Source organism: Rhinolophus sinicus, linkage group LG02 (genome assembly GCF_036562045.2).
Source record: "Rhinolophus sinicus isolate RSC01 linkage group LG02, ASM3656204v1, whole genome shotgun sequence".
Classification (NCBI taxonomy): domain Eukaryota; kingdom Metazoa; phylum Chordata; class Mammalia; order Chiroptera; family Rhinolophidae; genus Rhinolophus; species Rhinolophus sinicus.
The window spans coordinates 86,716,260-86,739,007 of record NC_133752.1 but is presented as its reverse complement, the minus strand read 5'-3'; the positions used below and the strand labels follow the sequence as shown (position 1 = coordinate 86,739,007).

Below are 22,748 nucleotides of genomic sequence, written 5' to 3'. Positions count from 1 at the left end.
TTATACTTACACTAAAAAATTATTATTTACGTTAAGTGCAACTAAACTGGATGTCCTGTATTTTGTCTGGCAACCCTACTTCCAAATCGATTACCCCCAAACTAGAACATAATTTTCCTCAGTTCAAGATCCATATATCCAACCATATTTGCAGGTGACTCTGCTTGGTGATTTGTACAGGTCTCCTAGAGCCCTCACCTAATCTCCAATGGTCTGGCATAAACCAGTGGTTGGATCTGGAGTGGGGGGTGGGAGGTGTCCAGGAGCTGAGGTCAGCAGTTATTTAACAAACAATGGGGGTGGGGGGAGTTTCAATATGTTAACAAACAGTGCATCCACTGGGAGGACAGGCTGAATACCAGCTTCCCTTTCTCAAAAGGGAAATCAGCCTCACTCTCAAAACATTCTGCCACCATCATCTTTGACCTGGAAATTTCATGTCCCACCCGGTCTCCACAGTGCACTGATTTTTTTTTTTGATTTTTTTTTTTTTTTTTTTAATTTCGTCTCTTCACTTCCCTGCTTTAAAACCTTTCACTGCAATGGCCCCCCGCTGTTTTGGGAAAAGTCAAAGCCATTCAGGAATAGGTTTCTGTTTATCTTTCCCACCACACTTGGTACTGCTCCCCACACACTTCCTTAATCTGCAGAAGAGCTAAGAGATGGTAAGCCTCCACCCTTTCGGTACAATGCTCACTCTGACCTCCAGGTGTCTGTATATGTTATTCCATCTGCCTAATCTTCCCCACCCCCTAATAAATTTTTACTTGACCAACTTTATTCAAAATGCAGGTTTTAACTTAGAATACCAAATCCTCCAAGAGCCCCTCTCTGAGGCCAGCAGTGAGCTAGGCACCTTGTGCATCCATAAAAAGCTCAAAACATGACCTATCATAGAATATTGTAACTGCCCGACCCCTCATCCACAACCCCTCAGGGATATTGGAGACTCCACAGGGCAAGGGACTATACCTGCTGTGTTGGAAATTTTAGCCCCATTAGCCTACACGGTTTCTGGCACAAAGAACTCAACAAATAAAGCAATCAACCATCGAAAGTTAAAATTATGTAACTAAATGTTTTAAGAGTCTAGCTGAATATTATCAATACTCCTTTAAGACTGAAATCACAAAATCACACAGCAGTTCAATCACATAAGGAAATTTTCTTGAAAATATCAATTTGTGACTTGTCGAAATACTTCAGAATCCCAAAGAGCATAAAATTCAAATATGCAACTATTGCAAAGGGTAGGTCTGCCCTAGTGAGAGCAATTAGACAAGAAAAAGAAATAAAAGGCATCCAAATTGGAAAGGAAGAAGTAAAACTGTCACTATTTGTGAACAACGTGATTTTGTATTATATATAGAAAACCATAAACGCTCCATCAAATAAAACTGTTAGAATAAACAAATTCAGTAAAATTACAAAATCAACATACAAAAATGTATTGCACTTTTATACACTAACAACAAACTATCAGAAAGAGAAATTAAGAAGACAGTTGCATTTACAATTGCATCAAAAAGAATTAGATACAGAAATAAATTTAACCATAGAGATAAAAGACCTGTACACTGAAAACTATAAGACACTGATGAAAGAAAATGAAGAGACAAAGCAATGGAAAGATTTAGAAGAATTAATATTGTTAAAATGGCCACATTACCCAAAGCAATTTACAGATTCAATGCAATCCCTATCAAAATTCCAATGGAATTTCTCATTGAAACAAAACAAACAATTCTAAAATTTGAATGGAACCACAAAAGATCCCAAATAGCTAATGCAATCTTGAGAAAGAAGAACAAAGCTGGAGGCACCATGCTCCCTGATTCCAAACTATATTACAAGCTATAGTAATCAAAACAGTACGCTACTGGCATAAAAATAGACATATCGATCAATGGAACACAACAGAGAGCCCAGAAATAAACCCATACTTTTATGGTGAAGATATGACAAATGAGGCAAAACTACACAATGGGAAGGACAGACTCTTCAATAAATGATGTTAGGAAACCTGTACAGCCACATGCAAAAGAACAAAACTGGACCACTATCTTATACCATATGCAAACATTAACACAAAATGGATTAAAGACTTGAATGTAAGACCTGAAACCATAAAACTCATAGAAGAAAACATAGCCAATAAGCTCCTTGACAATGATTATGGTGCTGGTTTTTGGACCTAACTCCAAGGGCAAGGGTAACAAATGCAAAAATAAGCAAATAGATCTACATTAAACTAAAATGTTTCTGCACAGCAAAGGAAACCATCAACAAAGTGAAAAGCCAACCTACTGAATGACAAAAGGTACTTGTAAATTATATATCTGATAAGGGGTTAACATCCAAAATATGTAAAGAACTCATACAACTCAATAACAACAACAACCAAAAAACAATCCAGTTAAAAAATGAGCAGAGGATCTAAACCGACATTTTCCCAAAGAAGACATACAGATGGCCAACAGGTACATTAAAAGATGCTCAACACTGCTAATCATCAGGGACATGAAAATCAAAACCACAATGACATCACCTCACAACTGTCAGAATGGCTATCATCAAAAAGACAAGAGGTGGGGGCCGGCCCAGTGGCTCAGGTGGTTAGAGCCCCATGCTCCTAACTCCAAAGGCTGCCGGTTCAATTCCCACGTGGGCCAGTGGGCTCTCAACCACAAGGTTGCCAGTTCAATTCCTCAAGTCCCATAAGGGATGGTGGGCTCCGCCCCCTGCAACTAAGATTGAACACGACACCTTGAGCTGAGCTGCCGCTGAGCTCCCAGATGGCTCAGTTGGTTGGAGTGTGTCCTCTCAACCACAAGGTTGCCGGTTCGACTCCCATAAGGGATGGTGGGCTGTGCCCCCTGCAACTAGAAATGGCAACTGGACCTGAAGCTGAGCTGCATCCTCCACAACTAAGACTGAAAGGACAACAACTTGAAGCTGAACGGCACCCTCCACAACTAAGATTGAAAGGACAACAACTTGACTTGGAAAAAAGTCCTGGAAGTACACACTGTTCCCCAATAAAGTTCTGTTCCCCTTATCCAATAAAATCTTTTAAAAAAAGAAAGAAAGAAAATAGCACAGAGAGAAACGTAAAGTGCTATATACATATATTTAAAAAATAAATAAATAAATAAGACAAGAGGTGTTGGCAAGGGAGAAAAGGGAACTCTTGTGCTGTTGAATGTAAATTAGTCCAGCCAGTATGTAGATTCATCAAAAAATAAAAAACAGATCTATCATGTGATCCAGCAATTACCATTCTGAGTATTTATCTGAAGAAAACAAAAACACTAATTTGAAAAGATATCTGCATCCCTATGTTCATTTCAGAATTATTTACAATAGCCAAGATATGGAAACACCCTAAGTCCATCAATGGATGAATGGATAAAGATAATTTGGTATACATCTATATATCTATATCTATGCACACGCAGACAGACAGACACACACACACACACACACACACACACACACACACACAACTACTCAGCCACAAAAAGAGAATGAAATATTGCCATTTGCAACCACATGGGTGGACCTTGAGGGATTCATGCTAAGTGAAATGAGAAAGACAAACACCACATGATTTCACTTATAAGTGGAATCTACAAAACAAAACAAACAAACAAACAAAACAAAACCAATTTCATAGATAAGGAGAACAGACTGGTGGTTGCCAGAGGGCAGGGGGAGGGAGAGAAGGAGATCAAGAGGTACAATATCCATTTATAAAATAAATAAGGCACGGGGATGCCTTATAATAAGGCACAGCATGATAACTATAGTCAATAATATTGTGTTGCAAATTTGAAAGTTGCTAAGAAAGTAAATCTTAAAAGTTCTCATCACAAGAAAAAAAAGTAACTCTGTATGGGGAGGGTATAATAGACTTACTGTGGTAAACATTTCACAATGTATACAAATGTCAAATTATTATGTTGTACACCTAATATAATATAAACTAATATAATGTTGCATGTCAATTATACTTCAATTGAAAAAATGTGGCTCTATGCTTATTGGTGGTTTATCACCTTCACGGGATCATGTGAATATGAACATCATCTTGCTACACTTAAAATATATTTCCATCTTATATACGATATTTCCAATGCCTTTTATCAGTACCATCTTTCTTCTGATACTTCTAAAATCTCATGCTCACAGTTTTTATTATTCAACTTTCCTATTGAAGAGATATTTCTTCTAAAAATAATCCATAGCTAACACCTTATAGGATGATACTTTCTTTCCAGTGACAAGCTCATAACCTACATTATTCTGGCCAGGGTGTGGCTCAATATCCTAAAGGGGCATGTCATACCTGTCACAGAGGGCTGTGCCAAAACTGCCTCTTCTTAAGTATAGTTTACATTGGACCATAATGTTATATGTATTTAAAACTGTGTTATGATTTATCAACCACTTTCTTGTTTACATAAATAAGATGACAACCATGAAAATTTTGTGCTACAATAAAATCACATTTTGTGTTGACCTGGTTCTAAATCACATAACCAACGAAAGAACATAATGTGGAAGCACATTTTGAGTAACCTAAAACAAATCTTTTCAAATTCCTTTTGCTCTTGTACCAAGATTTACATAAAAGCTGAAGGCTTCTAGCCTCCACCCTCTAACAGAGGCATCTGGAAGACAGTTAAGCAGTTTGTTCCAGCTGTTTGAACTACAATCCCAAGAGCCTACCTCCTGGAGGCATTTTAAGTTTTACAGCCTTGAAAACTAATAGAATGGGTCAGTCAAAGGGCACTCTGGGGGTGCACTGATAAAAACTGGGAGTGGGGGAAACTATTAAGAACTGAGAATATACTAAAGGTACATAATAAAACTAATTGTAAAAATACATTCTAAAGCAACTACTGAAAAACATTTGGAATAGTACACGTTATTGGGTAAATACTGGCAACACCAATTGATTTGCTTCCCTGTTTTTATAAAACCAGATACCAATACTCTCCAGTTTTCCTAACCACCTCTTGGACATATACTTTAAAAACAGCCTATGCTTAAAACTCAACAGCCAATGTAACTAAGAATATATTTACACATTAGTTTCATTCTTTTAATAGAAATAACCATCTCTGTCATTCTTTTTGGTCCTTCACACGCTATGATACTTAAAAATTTCCCTAATATGCTTAATAATGCCTACTTCTTTCTATTTGCTGAGCCTATAACGATCAAAGACCTGAGATCTTCACTAGTTTATTTGAAACTCACAACCAACCTTGTCAACAGATATTATAATTTCCATTTTATAGGTAGGGAACCTGAGATAGTAGACACATTATAAATATAATCACACATGCAGCCATTGTTTGGGGGCATGTCTATTTAATGATTAAGGGGTCATGATGCCATTTGAAATACATTTTATTCCTATCAAAAGATCGAATCAATCTAAACAAATCCAACATCCACACATTTAATACAGGAATATTTTGTCATGGTTGCCTCAGTAAGTCATAAACTTTATCAACTATAATCCCAAGACTATTTCTAACACATCCCAAGAGAGCAACTAAACTACATAAAATTATTCAGAACACAAAAATATCTTGACAATTATATAAAAACTAAATAAACAAATAAACGTACTCGTCTTTAAATGTAGTGCTAGAAAAAAATGCCATTTTCACTTCTTGAGATTTGCCACTGCTAGAGGTACACAAATTTCAAATTTGACAATAAAAAAAAAAAAAAATGCAGTAAGAATTCTCCTGTCCTGTGAAGCAACTGCAACTCAGAAATTGTTCCTTTTCAAATACTCTGCAGCATTTCAAAGCCTCTTATCATGATACACAACTGTAACAAATTTGGCTGAATTAAATATAGGTCCAGATATTGTTGACGCATCGTAAGTTTCTAGCTCCCACAGACTCAAATAAGAGACATTTAATAATAAGCTACATTTCTTTCAGCTTGAGTTAAATGAGAGAAACTGCAATTCATATTTCCAGAAGCAAGAGTGGCATATTTTCCAGTAAGTTTCTTGTTCTCGTTTTACTATTTTAAGAATTGTGATCACTCCCAGCATTGCTGTGTGGCAAGATCTGAATTCTGGTGGCTGATCATTTTCATGGCATGATGCTTCACTAAAACTGTCTCAAAAACTGTTTTCACTCATATTTAGCTTCAGTGTATTTATACACAAAGTACCATTTCAGTGGCGTCGTGCCAAGAAAAGAAATAGCTTGCTGGAATTTCAGTTGACTTTGTTAAAGGAAATTATTTTAAATTAATGTGGCTACTGAACTGCTGCCATCCTTAACCTCAGAAAATATATTCCTTCTAATTTTTGCTGTGAACATTATTTATTTAAGTTAAATTCCAGCTTGAATGTTGACCATAAGGAGTCTAACCCTTCCTGCTACTATTTCATATTCTTTTTCTAAACAAGGGAAACCACATGTTTGCTGCATTAGTATGCACGGCGAGATCACCACCATTAAGTGAAATCATCTATGTATTTTTGGTAGAATCTTTAACAACTTCCACGCCCGTCAGTGAAATGGAACAAGGCTGTTTTGTTTTCAGAGAGCAACAATTTGATCTCTGGTTTACTAGATGGCGCTCAAAATATTTTTCCATATGTTTTTCCGCAAAGAGAATCTGACATCAGCATGGTTTACCTTAACCAGTGAATGCAGGCTTTTTTCACCAAACATATCCCAAAGGAAGGTCAGGTCTTCCTGGCTATCCACATGTGGCTGCAGCTGGGCTGGCAGAGCCGCCAGCAGCTCATACAGACCTATAAAACGAAAATAAAACACAAAGCGTAATCTTAGAGTGATCTCATTAATTTCGCTTAAGGTGTGTGTAAGTGGCGGCTGGAACATGTCTTTTTTACTGGATTTGTATTCTGAGCCATCCAGCAAAACACTTCTCCAAAGAAGCAAAGGAAGCTTTTTGATTTTTCAATTCCAAAGAAGTATGTATTAACAGACTAGTTTTTACCTTTCACAGTTGTCAACATTCTGCAGTCTTCCAAGTTTACATAACCCGAGACAGAAAATGTGTACAAGCTTTCAAAAAAAGAAAAGGCATACATTCCTTTCCTTAATCGTTATTGCATTCCCTCAATTTTAGCCAAAGAGTGAAATGAGTCATGAATAGGAAAAACTTCCTTAGAAGAGCAGAAAATTGATAGAGTGATCCACTAAAAAGGTTTTGTGGCTTCCAAATCGCTTCTAATAACATACAGCTTCAAAACCCTTTGCATTATCTAACGTCCAAAATCAAGCTCTAAGAAGGCAGAATAAACCATCATTGATGCTGTATTATTTCAATCACCCATTAAAAAAGAAAAAAGAAAAAACTACGTAGAACTTAGTTTAAATCTGACTCTAATTTTGGGGGAGGTGATATGCTCTGAAAGAGTTAAGGTAAGAGATGCAGGTTACTCGTGGAGCTCCTCGCTAGAAGCTTCCTAGGAGCAGACAGTAGCACAGTGTTCCACAGTAGCGTACGGCATAACCCATCCATCTCATTCAGAGGCCGTCAGACTCCTGTCCAAAAAAATGTTGCAACGGTCCTTGCCCGAGACTCTTCAGGGAGGTGACCTGGCAGAAGTCAATATCAACTCATAGCACATGTTTTATTTTCCAGTGGGATTACATGAGGTAAAAAGGACAAAATTCCTTTTATTTCTGTCTGCTGTCTACAAAAACACCAAGAACTCCTGGGATCTACAACACACGGGACTGTTGTTACTTCTGGTCTGAATAAGTACTGCTGTTTATCACAGGGACAGCTTTACATGATACTTAACTAGCAAAGAATTGTAGAGTAAATTATGGACTGCTGATCAGTATATCTATTATATTCCTAAAGCATTAAATAGTCTGATAATCAGTGACAATTCACGACCAAATGCATTAGGGCCAACTTTGAAAGTTAGAGATGTAACTTGAGAGATTTGATTAAACTCAAACATTCTTCGGGCTGTATCTGGCCAAAAAAAGTCTAAAATACTCTAGAAAAAGTATTACATTCTTGAGTATTCTTGGTGGTTTATATTTATTCCCTGAAAACCCTGGCATCTTGCCTAAACTAGCTCTTATTTACAATTTAGTAAATATTTTTAAGGTACCTCAACTTAACTCAGTGTATGCAGGTCTCACTTCACACACACACACACACACACACACACACACACACACACACTTAAAGTAATCAGCATTGCCAAGGTCAGTGGTTAAGGTCAGAGGTTCAAATATGAAATTATATAAAAAGAAGGCAGATCTTCACTATTACTGATTTCAGGAGTAGTAAAAATAATTACCTATTCCTCGGTAACATGATTAGTTTAATTAATGATACTAATTCAACTGTGATATAATTTCTGAGGTATACTTATTGGGGGTATTAAATGAGTTAATACATTAGAATAGTCACTGGCATGGGACAAGTACTCAATCTGTTTTCATATGTAACTCAGTGAGGTCCAGCCATTGTTTTAATTGATCACTATTGTTATTTATCATTACTATTACTGAAAAAGCAAAACTTTGAATCCTACAGACCTATATTCAAACTCTAGCTCTATACTTCACACATTTCACATAACTTATCTGAGCCTTATTTCCCTCCTAAGCTGAAAAAGAAACAGTAACCTACACATGTGGTAAAATTGTACGGAACAAAATACACATGCAAACACACACACACACACACATAAGTGCGTGTGACACTGATGGAATCTGAGTAAGGTCAATGGACTGTATCAGTGACAATTTCCCAGTTGTGATACTGTCCTATAGTTATACAAGAAGTTACCATTGGAAGAAACCAGGTCGGGTGCACAGGATCTGTCTGTAATATTTCTTATTAGGTTGGTGTAAATATAATTGCAGTTTAAAAGGTTAAAAATAATTGTAAAAACCGCAATACAACATGTGAATCTACAATTATTTCCAAATAGAGTGAAAACAAAAGAAGAAAGCCAATAGTTCCAAGATGGTGGATTAGATAAATGCTACATATGCCTGCTGACTCCCAAGATCACACCAAAATTACAAACAAATTATAGGACAATCAACCTCAAGAATCATCTGAAAACTAGCTGAACAGAACCCCTACAACTAAGGATATAAAGAAGAGGCCACATCGAAACTAGTAGTATGGGTGGAGATGTGAAATGGGCTGACCCCAAACCCACAGATAGTGGTTGAACACTAGGAAGGACACCTCGGTGGGGGAGGTTACCCAGAAGAGGGAGGGGTTCCAGCCCCACTCCACGCTCCCCAGCCCAGGGTTCCTGTGCCGGGAAGAGGAGTTCCCACAACATCTGACAGTGAAAATCAGCAAGGTCTCTGTCTGCCTATCCTGGTGAGACAGAAGGCAGCTGGAAACCCAGATGCCTACTTAAAAAGCCCACACACAGACTCATGTGCTTGCAAATACTCATCTGGTCTCTGGTGGAGGGGAAGCAGCTTGAGGGGCGCCAGAGACACATGGGGAAAGACTGAGTTCTATGGCTCCAGAGAGAGGGCTGGAGAGATAGGGGCCATTATCTCTGTATGGACTCTGCCTCATGTGTAGCCTACACGAGGATGCCATCTTTTCTATGTTGAACCCTCTTCCAAAGGGCCAAATCTGAGACCGCATTGGTCTGGTAAAATCCGCATGTACACACCACCTTAGTGACACTCTGGGTTCCAGCCCCACATGGCTGGTGCTGCATTGCCTGGAGCACTCTCAGCTGCTGAGCAGCAGGCCCAGCCCCCACAAGCTGCAAAGGCCTCTTAAGCAGCAGACAGCCCACAGTGGCCCAGGAACTGTTGGTGCTGGGCTATGACTCAGACCCTGTGCTGCAGCTTGTCTTGGGCAGCTCTCGGGAACCTGAGGGCTGAGACAAACGGTGGCTGGCAAGGCTGAAATTACCCTGCACAGTAGACCCTCCTAAGAGACACCAGAAACAACACACTCAGAAGCCAGCTTCAGACCACACCAGAGCACCACCTGGTTAGCCCCACAAGCAGTGCACCCAAAAAGTGGTCTCAACAGGAACAAGAACCCATGGGAGCAAATCTCCCTCTAAAGGATCAGCACCCACACAGCAGCTCATACAGGAATAGCCAATCCTAAGAGTCAGTCAGTCTGGAAGGCAATCCCACCCACTGACACGCTAAAAGGAATCACGGCTCAACCACAACAGAAGAACACACACAATACAGACAAGGGACACTCCTGGAACACATCGCACAGGAGATTAGGAAGACTGCACAACTGAACCACATGGGACACGTACTCCATAAGGCCACCCAGCAAAGACAGCACATCTACCTAATATATAGAAGCAAACACAGAGATGCAGGCCAGAATGAGGAAACAAAGAAACATGTCCCAAAGAAAGGAACAGGAGAAACCTCTAGAAATAGAACTAAGTGAAATGGAGGTAACCATCCTCCCAGAGACAGAGTTTAAAACACTGGTTATAAGAATGCTTAAGGAACTTAGTGAGAATTTCAACAAAGAGACAGCAAGCATAAAGAAGGACAGAGAAACCATAAAAAAAACCAGGCAGAAATAAAAAAAAACAATAACTGAAATGAAGACTACACTAGAAGGAATCAATAGCAGATGAAGCAGAAGATTGAATTTGCAAATTAGAAGAAAAGGTAACAAGAAACACCCAAACAGAACAACAAAAAGAAAAAAAGAATTAAAAAAAAATGAAGAAAGCTTAAGGTCTTTGGGACATGAAGCATAACAATATTTACATCATAGAAGCACCAGAAGGAGAAGGGTGGGAGCAAGGCATCAGAAGCTATTTGAAGAACTAATGACTGAAAATTTCCCTAAGCTGGCAAAGGAAATAAACATACAAGTATAAGCCCAGGAAGCGCAAGTCTCCCAAACAAGATGTAACAAAATAGGCCCACACCAAGACACATCATAACTAAAATGGCAAAGTTTAAAGACAAAGAGAGAATCCTAAAAGCAGCAAGAGAAAGACAACTAGTTACTTACAAGGGAGTTCCTATAAGACTATCAGCAGATTTCTCAACAGAAACCTTCAAAGGAAATATTCAAAATGATGAAAACCAAGGGCTTTCTAAGACTACTCTACCCAGCAGAACTATCATTTAAAATTGAAAGAGAGACAAAGAGCCTCCCAAGACAAGAAAAAGCTAAAGAAATTCATTACCACTAGGCCACTATTACAAGAAATGTTGAAAGGACTTCATTAAGCAGAAGAAAGAAGAAAACAAACAAATGAAGGTAAAAAATATGAATAATAAAATGACAGTAACTACGTACCTATCAATAATCACTTCAAAAGTAAATGTATTAAATACTCCAATCAAAAGACATAGGGTAGCTGAACAGATAAGAAAAAAGACCCATGCAATATGCTGCCTATAAGAGACCCACCTCAGATCAAAAGACACACACAGACTGAAAGAAAAGGGATGGAAAACAATATTTAACGCAAATGGAAATGAGAAAAAACTGGGGTAGAAATATTTAGACAAAATAAACTTTAAAACAAAGACTATAATAAAAGACAAAGAAGGACATACATAATAATAAAGGGATCAATCCAACAAGAGGAAATCACCCAATAGGCATTTATGCACCCAACATAGGAGCAACTAAATATAGAAAGCAAATATTGACTGACATAAAGGCAGAGATCAACAGTAACACAATCATAGTAGGAGACTTTAACACCCCACTGATACCAATGGACAGATCTCCCAAACAGAAAATCAACATAAAACAGAGGTCTTAAATAACACACTAGACCAGGTAGATTTAATCGATATTTTTAGAGCATTTCACCCCAAAGCAGCAGAATATACATTCATTTCAAGTACACAGGAAACATTTTCCAACACAGACCATGTTGGGCCACAACAGAAGTCTCAATAAACTTAAGAATACTGAAATTATATCAAGCATCCTCCCTGACCACAATGGTACAAAACTAGAAATCAATTACAAGAAAAAAAACAGAAAACCACACAAATACATGGAGGCTAAATAATATGCCCCTAAATAATGAATGGGTCAACAATGAGATCAAGGAAGAAATAAAAAAAATACTTTGAGAGAAATGAAAATGAAACACAAACACCTAAAATCTGTAGGACACAGGAAAAGCAGTCCTAAGAGCGAAAGTCATAGCAATGCAGGCTGACTTCAAGAAACAAGAAAAATATCAAATCAACAGTCTATCTTTACACCTAAGGGACTGGAAAAAGAACTGTAAACAAGGCCCAAAGTGAATACAAGGAAGTAAAGATCAGAGGGGAAATAAACAAAATATAGACCAAAAAAAAAAGAAAGAAAGAAAAAAAATCAATGAAACCAAGAGACAGTTTTATGAAAAGATAAACAAAATTGACAAACCTTTAACCAGACTCATCAAGAAAAAAAGAGAGTGGACCCAAATAAATAAAATCAGGAATGAAAGAGGAGAAGGGACAACAGACACCAAAGAAATACAAATACTTTAAGAAAATACTACAAGCAACTGGACAGGACAATCTGAAAGAAATGGATAAAATCCTAGAAGCATACAATCTTCCAAAGCTGAATCAAGAAGAAATATAAAATCTGAACAGATCAATTACTAACAACAAAATTGAATAAGTAATTAACAGATTCCAAACAAACAAAGTCATAGACCAGATGGCTTCACAGGTGAATTTTACCAAACATTAAAAAAAGAAATAACAACTATTCTCCTCAAACTATCCAAAAAAATCCACAAGGAAGGAAGGTTCCCAAGCTTGTTTTACAAGGCCACCATTACCCTGATTCCAAAACCAGACAGCAACATTACAAAAAAAGAAAACTATAAGCCAACATCCCTAATGAACATAGATGCAAAAATCCTCAACAAAATATTAGCAAAACAAATTTAGCAATACATTAAAAAGATAATATGCCTTGATCAAATGGGATTCATTCCTGGTATGCAAGGTTGGTTCATTATCCACAAATCAATTAATGTGATACACCACATAAACAAAATGAAAAATAAAAATCATATGGTCATATCAATGGATACAGAAAAAGCATTTGACAAAATCCAGCATCCATTTATGATAAAAACTCTCAGCAAAATGGGAATAGAGGGAACATAACATAATAAAGACCATATATGAAAAACCCACAGCTAATATACTCAATGGGGAAAAGCTAAAAGCATTCCCCTTAAGAGCAGGAACAAGACAAGGATGGCTATTTTCACCACTTTTATTCAATCTAGTACTAGAAGTCCTAGCCACAGCAATCACAAAAGAAAAAGAAATAAAAAGCATCCAAATGGGAAAAAAAGAAGCACAATTGTCATTATTTGCAGATGACATGATATCATATACATACAGAACCCCAAAGATTCCACCAAAAAACTTTCAGAACTGATAAATTTAGTAAAGAAGCAGGAAACAAAATTAATATTCAGAAATTGGTTGCATTTTTCGCATTGGTTCGTATACACCAATAACAAACTATCAGAAAGAAAAATTAAAGCAATCCTATTTACAATTGCATCAACAAAATAAAAAAATAAAATAAAATAAAATACTTAGGAATAAATTTAACCAAGGAAGTAAGAGACCTGTACTCAGAAAATTATAAGACATTGAAAAAAAGAAATAAAAGAAGATACAAATAAATGGTAACATATACCATGTTCACAGATAGGAAAAATTAATACAGTTAAAATGTCCATACTATCCAAAGCAATCTATAGATTCAATGCATTCCCTATCAAAATACCAATGGTATTTTTCACAGAACTAGAGCAAATAATCCTAAAATTTATATGGAACCATAAAAGAGCCTAAATAGCCATGACAATCCTGAGAAAGAAGAACAAAGCTGTAAGTTATCACACTACCTGATATTAAATTATACTACAAGACCACAGTAATCAAAACAGCATGGTACTGACATAAAAACAGACACACAGATCAATGGAACAGAATAGAGAGACCTAAAATAAATCCATGCCTATATGGTCATTTAATCTATGAAAAAGGAAGCAAGATTTTATATTGGAATAAAGACAGTCTATTCAATAAATGGTGCTAGGAAAACTGGCCAGATACAGATGCAAAAAAAAAATGAAACTGGACTACCTTCTTACACCACATATAAGAATAAAATCAAAATGAATTAAAGATGTAAATGTTAAGACCCAAAATCATAAAACTCCTAAAAGAAAACATAAGAAGTAAACTCTCAGACATTACCCTTGGTAATATTTTCACTGATATATCTCCTCGAGCAAGAGAAACACAAGAAAAAAAATAAACAAATGGGACTATATCAAACTAAAAGTTTTTTTCACAGCAAAGGAAACCATCAACAACAACAACAAAAAAGATATCGTACTGAATGGGAAAAGATATTTGCCAATGATACATCTGATAAGGGATTAATATCCAAAAATTATAAAAAATAAAAATAAAATAAAATAAACCTCATACAACTCAACACCAAAAAAAAAAAACCATTCAATTTAAAAATGGGGAGAGGACCCGAATAGACATTTCTCCAAAGAGGACACACAGATGGCCAACAGACATATGAATGAAAAGGTTCTCAATGTCACTAACCATCAGAGAAATGCAAATTAAAACCACCTCAGAGATACTACCTCACTCCTGGCAGAATGGCCATCATCAATAAATGAACAAAGAACAAGTGAGTGCTGGTGAGGATGTGGAGAAAAGGGAACCCTCAAGCACTGTTGGTGGGATTGCAAATTTGTGCAGCCACTATGGCAAACAGGATGGAGATTCCTCAAAAAATTAAATATAGAACTACCTTATGACCCAGCAATTCCACTCCTGGATATTTATCCAAAGAAGTCTAAAACACTAATGTGAAAAAATATATGCACCCCCTATGTTTACTGCAGCGCTATTCATAATAGTCATGGGGATGTGAAGTGCAGTATGGAGAATATAGTCAATAATGTTAACCTTTGTATGGTTATCGGGTGGGTGCTGGATTTGACAGGGGGATTTCATAAGTTGTATGGATGCTTGGCCACTGCCCTGTACACCTGAAAGTAATATAAAATAGTATTCAATGTCAACTATAATTGAAAATATATATAGTCACAGGATGTAAAATACAGTATAGGGAATATAGTCAATGGTATTATAATAGCTACCTACGATGTCAGATTAGTAGACCTGTTGGGGTTATCACTTTGAGAGGAGTGTAAATGTCTAATCATTATATTGTTTTGTACACTTGAAACTAATAAGAAAAAAGAAGAAGAAATTGTGGTAAATACGGTTGTTGTGTAACAATTCAACAGAACAATGCACATGGCAGCACCTGGCCCTATGCCTAACACAGAGTAGGCATTTGATAAAAAATAATGTTCTTCTTTCCTTTATGTCTCCTCTAGAATGAAAACATTTCAATGCAATGGTTCAAAGTCAAAACAACAGTTCAGATATACATTTTAACTGGACAAAATACCATACTCAGAAATAAAACCACCCTAGTCTTATATATATGGAACATGTTAACTTTACTCAAATAATGCTTAACCTTTTGTGGGAATAAGCCATATTATGTGCAAATTTAAAATAATTTATCTGTTAGCATAAGCTCATAAACCCAAGTTTTCTGCTTTTTAACTAGATTTATACAATCCTACTTTATTTGCCACCCTAGTTTAGTACACTAGTGACGACAGCAGTCACTTCTCCTCGGGCCACAGTGCAAAGCCAGAAGAGGTAGGACAGTGCAAACCAGAAGTTAAAGAGATGGTTAAAAGAGCCCCTAGTGTGCATATAGTCTCAATGCAGGTAACATGGACAATTACTCCAATAAATTATATAGACCCCAGAAACCATCTCAGTCCATGCCGAAAACTGGGTCTGTGTTCCAACATGTGCTTCAAAGCACTCCTCTATTCAGTTCCTAGAGATCCAATAGTGAAGAACACTGTGAAATCCAGATGGTGTGGGTCCATGAGCTTCAGAGAGCAAGTAATGAGAGGTTAGACAGCAAGGCGTATCTTTAAAAATTTTACCTAAATCTACCTTGAGCAAGACCTGGAATGGTGAAAGTTACCCTGTACTCCTCTGTAGTCATTCAAGCGCATGGATGCTTCACTCCGATTAACATTTATAGTACCTCCTTGTATAAACCAAGGGCTGTTCATGGTTCTAAAGGTCTAAGAAATTGGCCATGAGCCCCGTCCTGAGGAGTTTACAGGGTCAAGAACAAGCACACGGGTCTATCAGTAAGTGCAGGACAGGGTTAAACTGCTTTGGCAAAGGCACGGGAAGTGGTCAATTCCTCCAGAGGAGGAAGACGACTCAAGGAAAGCCTTCCACAAAGAATATCTTCAGAGTTAGGTTAGCATTAGGTCCATAGCCTTCAAAGGCTATATTCCTAAGGACAGATTTTAAGGTGGCGGGGAGGGGGGTGAGGAGGGAGAACTCACCTTATATTTGGGCACATTTGATACAACATACGATCAAAGATACACATGAAAAGTTTCAATAAAATTATTTCATAGAAATGTTGCAGTGGAGAAAAAGCAGTATTTTAAAATGAGCGTATTTTATATACTGAGAGAAAAGAAAGCAAAACTAAAATATGTCAAGGGTCATTTGACTGATATGCACAACAATAATTACAGCAATTTAAAGAAAGGAGTCCATAAAGGTCCAAAGCTATGCTGGAGCTGGAAGGACGTGAGGTAGGACCCAAAGGAAAGAAAACAGGCCCAGAAGGATGCATTCTAGGTTGGAGAGCACCCAAGGTGAAAGGTCAGCAGTAATCACGTAAATCTATAGATTTTTAAATGCACTGAATTTCTGTAAGACTGAAGAAACATTCGTGAGGACTCACTCAAACCCAAATTTCTGCTTTGTATGTTTACGTCAAGTATGGTCCAATCCAGAGACAAGAGCTAAGCAGTAATTTGAACAAGGAAAGTTTAACATAAAGCTTTTTGAGCCCTTGACAACACAAGTGGCAGAGGGTCAGCAATATTTTACATCCAGATTTACATACTTTAATGCTTTAGCAACTTCAAGTTGTCTTGTGATTTGTTTTTACAATATTTATACAAGAGTAGTACTATCAAGCTAAAGTCATATTTCCATCATAATCTTATCTTTATATAAGATATATGTAATAAGCAGGTGATTTGACCAAGGATTGGGGAAGGTAGACAACACTGTCTGTGGGAGGAAGTGTGACTGTGTTGAGTAAACAATTTACCCCAAGTTATTTTATAATACATTTATCAGAAGATAATTACAAAGTGTCATCATCTGGGATTACAATGTCATTACCTTGCAAAATTACTCAAATCACAGGAATATATGACAGTAATTTTAACTGTGGGTGAAAGTTATCATCATCGTCAGACCCTCAACAATTTTTACCATGCCTAATAAAACTAGTTATTAAAAATTACATTTATTTCTATCCTATGCCTCCTCCTTAATCCATCCTTCTTACCACCAACTGATAAAGCTTCCTAAAATAATACTTAGCAATAATTGTAACCAGAAGCAATTCCTAGTGGTATTGATCATGGCTAAGAGAGCAGGTCCTCAAATAATGTCATCTCATTCAGTGTCATTTCATTATAACGTGGATGAGATGCCCTCGGAACTTACACTCTTGTTGATTAAATAGCCCGTGGTAAAATTGGTTTTGGTATACATCGCTTCACTTAAGGTCACAGAACCTATCAACGATGTAAATGAGAACTTACTATACAGAAAGGGCTATGGCAAGTGCTTCACAGGTTATCTCAGTTAATACTCTCCACAGTAGGTACTGTTACTATCTCCATTTTACAGAAGAAAATACATTTAGCCAGTAAGTAGGACTTAAACTCAACTCTGGCCTATGCCTCCTGTAATAATCCCATCATTTAAATCTTCTATTCAAAAACCTTCAAGAGATACTTTTAGGAGAAAAGTTAAATGCCTAACCTGATATCCAAATTACAGAGGGATCAAATATTTGAAATATTAAGTAGACGATTTCATAGAATATTTTTATCGTGTTGCAGTTAAACACTTTTCATAATATACAAAGAACTTAGAAACTATAAAAGGCAATGATTGATCAACTTTATAATAAAATTTTCATGCATCGAAAGAAACAAAGAAGTTTGCTAAGAAACAGCTAAAAATTATTTGCGACAGGGAAGTGACTTGTATTAAGTACACAAAAGATGAATAATCCAATAGAAAAAAGAGCAATGGCACTGGTGGCTGGAAAATGGTGGTAGAAAAAATACATGCCTCCACCCCACAAAAAATCAATACATAAATCAATGTTACATGTAATAAATAATTTTTCAAAATCAAGCAATCATTTTTCTCCTATCAATTTAGGAAATAATTAAGTTTGCAAATATCCAGTCTTGGCAAGAGCATGGGAAAACAAGCCCAGTAGTCATTTGGTAAAATAAACATTCATTCATTGAACCAGCTTTCACTGAACATAAGTTCTCTGTGCCAGAAACTGTTCAAGGTAACTGTAATATATTAGTAAAGCAAAAGACAAAGATCCCTACCTTCATGTAGCTAACATTCAGGGGCTGTGGGGGTGCCGAAAATACTAAGCATTATAAAGCAAATTATACAATACATTGAAGATGACAAGTACTAATAGAAAAAGACAAAACGGAGCAATGTCAGATAGATCCAGTGCTGGCCCACTGGCATATGGTAATGACCAAGTGGTTAGGGTACACACTACGATGCAAAAATGACAAATGTGCAAAAACTTTTAGAAGGTAAAGGAGTTAGCCACGTGGATAACTGAGAGACAAGCATTCCAGACAGAGGGATCAGACAATACTGAAAATCCCAAACCTCTAAGACGGGGCGCGCCTGGAATATCTGAGAAAGGGCAAGGAGTCCAGTGTGACTGGAGCAAAGGGAGGAAGAGGAAGAGTTGTAAAAGATAAGAGAGGAAATGGGTGACCTTGGAAACGGCCTTGTAGGAAGAATATTGCAAAGAATTTAACTTTTATTTTAGAGGGAAAGAGCCATTGCAGCGTTTTGAGTGAAGGAGTAATATGATCTAACTTACATTTTTAAAGCATCACTCAGGTTGCTGAGCTGAGACGCGACAGCAGGGGAGCAAGGGCAGAGGCAGAGAACACATTAGAGGGTCCATGTCGTGATCCGGGCAAAAGATGATGGTGGACTGCATCCAGGTAGCAGCTAGTGAAAGTTATGACAAGTATTGAAATTCTGGAAATTTTGAAGGAAGAGCTAATGATCAGTTTCCATCTGAATGAGGGGGGTATGAATAAAAGAAAAGAAGGAAACACGACTCCAAGGTTGTTTGAAGTTGCCATCAGTGTGACCAGGAAGTTCAGTTTTAGACCTATGAAGTTCCAGATAGCTCCGGGATATCCAGGTAGAGATGTGGTGGGCAGCTGGACAGAGGAGTCAGGAGTTCAGCAGAGCAGCCTGGGCTGACGATATACCTTTAGGAGTCATTGGCATATGGATGGTATTCAAAGTAAAGCCAAGAGCCTGCATGAGATCCCCAAAGGCATGAGTGTAGACACAGAAGAAAGAAGAGCCAAGGACTGAGCCCTGAGGTCTCCACAGTTAGGAGATGGGGATGCTGAAAATCACTCAGGGAGGAGGGGCAGCCGCAGGAGTATGATGTCCTGGAAACCAAGTAAAGCAAGAAAGAATGAATGATCCACTGCATCAAATGCCATTGACAGGGCAGGCAGCATAAGGACTGCGAATTGCCCACTGAATTTAGCAACCTGAGGTTACTAATTTTGGCATTGTGGTGAGTGAAGAAGACTGGATGAAGAGCACCAAGAAGAGAAAGAGACATGTTGGAAATCGCCAATGTAGACCGGTCTTACAAATATAGGCAATCCCTACAACCTCTTGCAAAAGACAATTGATGTCTGTAAGGGAACAGGGGTAAAGAAATTTAAGGTGAAAAAAAAACTGCGTATTTGTGTGCTAGTGGTATTAATCCACTAGAGAGAGAAATTTTGACAATGTAAGAGAGGGAGGGATTTGCTCGAGCTCTGTCCCTCAGGAGATGAGAAGGAATGGGGTCTAGCACACCAGTGGAGGGACAGCTTTCGATAGAAGCGTGGAGAGTTCACCAATGGTTCCAACAAGGAAGGCAGCGTGTGGGGGAAACGTGAGGTAATTCCCTATGATGACTGCAGTATTTTCAGTAAACTGAGAAACATGGTCCTCTGATGAGAGTGAGGATATGGAAGAAAGTGTTTGCATTTGAAAAAAAAGGCTGGAAAGGGTCATCTGGAAGAATGGAAAAATGAATAAAGCAAGGAAGTCATAAATCGGTACACGTTATCGGCAGTATCAAATTTGAAGCTTGCATTCCCTGTGATTTAGTAATTCACTCATTTATTCACTCATTCATTTACTTCTAGGTAGCCTGGAGGGCCATCTGCAGGACCTAAATCCAACTCTCACCAGTGTTTAATCTAGAAAGAGAAACCGGAAGGAACAGGAAACAATTACTTTCATTTTTGCTGTATATAGCTCTGTGCTGCTTGAGTTTTTACAAAAATACAGGCATACCTCATTTTATTGTGCTTCACTGTGTTAAACTTCACAGATGTTGTATTTGTTACAAATTGAAGGCATGCTCCTCCCCAGCAAAAAGATTACAACTCCCTTTATCGTAATATTTGATTGTGGTGGACTGGATCAGAGCCCTGCAGTGTCTTCAAGGTATGCCTGGAGACATTACTTTCATAATTACAAAAATTTCACTTCTGGGTAATAATCTGATGTAAATGTTTTCCCAGCATTATAGCTCACAACTTCCCCTCAAATTCTGTTCCAGCCAGAGTGGACTGCTATTTGCTATATCCTGAAAGTGTCACTATATTCATGTAATCTTCCACCAAATCACTAGATAATTAACTTCCTGGTGATTGCTAATGCCGTCACAGTCCCTCCTTCAGGACTCCTGAGATTATCTGAAAGACAAAACAAGCAATGCTAACATTCTTACCACACAGTTTCATGAACAGGTTTAACGTAACACACTTGACAACATTTCATGGGGTGAACGGAGGAAGCTGGCAAACTCCCAAAACCCTCTGCATTTCAAAATCCTACCCGATCCTTTCCATCATCACTCCACAAATACTGAGTGCTTACTACGTGCCAGATACTGTAAAAGACAGGGGACACAAGGGTGAGAGGAAGGGTAAAAAGCAAAGTCATCCCCCAACGTAGTGTAGGAGATGACAATGAAAATAAATCTGAAGCCATTTATGTAAAGTAACTGTGAAAAGTGCTTTAATAAGGTAGGGGGCTGTGGCACCAAGGAAGTGTTAGAGTGGGTTGGGGAACAATTTCAGGGAAAGCTTCCTCGGGGACATGATGATTGTGCTGAGATCTGAAGGAAGTGCAGGCGTTAACTAAGGGATGATCAAGTGGGGAACAGAAAAATCTTGTAGGAAAAGAACGACACGTACAAAGGCCCTGGGGTAGGATGCTTAGACTCTGGAGCCCAATGACAAATACACATTCACAAAATAAAATACATAAAATCCAAATTAAATGCTAAGACATATGATTATGCCCAAGCATCACGGAGGCAGATTATAAAATGTAAGTTTATCTGGCTGGAATACATTAAGGGGGAATAAAAAGCTTTCCACCATAGGCAATAAAGTTAGGCAATGAGGGACCCCATGTATTGGGTAAAGAGTGAACTAGAGAGATGAGATATAATGCAGAAAGTGATCACACACCCGATCTGGGTCAATCTAGACGTTTACATAGTAAGGAATGGGAGGGAAGAAAAGAAAAATGACAAAATGGTCCCTGTTCTCAAAAAGCTTAACAGCTTTCAAGATAAACATAACGCAATAAATGCTTGCAAAAAACATCAATAACTATAAATTTGATGATATCAGTATTATGTATTTACTGACAAACTTCTGACATTATTGGCTTATGTAAACTATATGCCAATGCACGGTCTTATTTCAAAATCCAAACTGAGGGTCCAAGGAATCAATCATTTGTCATTAACACCAAATATGCTGAAATAATTGTGAACTCATCTTACAAAATGCCTCAAATGATACAGAAAAATAATATTAATTTCCTTACTGAGATAATTATATATACTTTCCACTTCCTTCCAGACTACCAGTGTTAGCTATAATAAAGAAACACATTGGAGACAATCGGCTATGTCATGCCTTACTGAAATATACTCAGAAGAAATCTAATAAATTTGTGTTCAACTTATTCAATCATCCTGGATCTCTGGGCCCCTAACTCTTGAAGTGACAGTGGAAAATAGTTCATTAGATATAGAATACATTTTGTCATTACAAGCACTGTTCTCTTTTTTTTCTGGCAGAACTAAACCTCAGGGAATCTTGGCTACACCCAGAGATGGTGGAAAAAACAGCCAGCAATATAATTCCCCTCAAGAGGTAGAACTTTTTAGAAAAATGGATCTTGCTTTTGAGCCTTTTAATGTTAGGTCTCTCAGCAATTGTCTTAAGAGTTCTTGACATACTCATATAAAAAAATGTCAAGATTCCTATTTACAGACTCCTGTTTACAGCTTAAATGCTTAAAAATGTTTGATAGATTATATCTCCCATTTCAAAGCTATATATTTCTATAGGAATACAAAAGAATAAAGAACAAGGATATCCTTCACTCAAGGATACAACATTCTCAGAAGTCAGAAAA

At 37.4% G+C, this 22,748-nt stretch overlaps 1 protein-coding gene across 1 annotated transcript in view; it reads right to left on the bottom strand.

Annotated features, from left to right (window-relative positions):
• The window catches only part of MPP7 (MAGUK p55 scaffold protein 7), a 240,377-nt gene that overhangs the window by 142,863 nt on the left and 74,766 nt on the right, over positions 1 to 22,748 (bottom strand). The window contains exon 3 of the mRNA XM_074324831.1: positions 6,678 to 6,796. Within this exon, the coding sequence (XP_074180932.1) occupies positions 6,678 to 6,796 (119 nt within the window). The remainder of the gene's footprint in view (positions 1 to 6,677; positions 6,797 to 22,748) is intronic.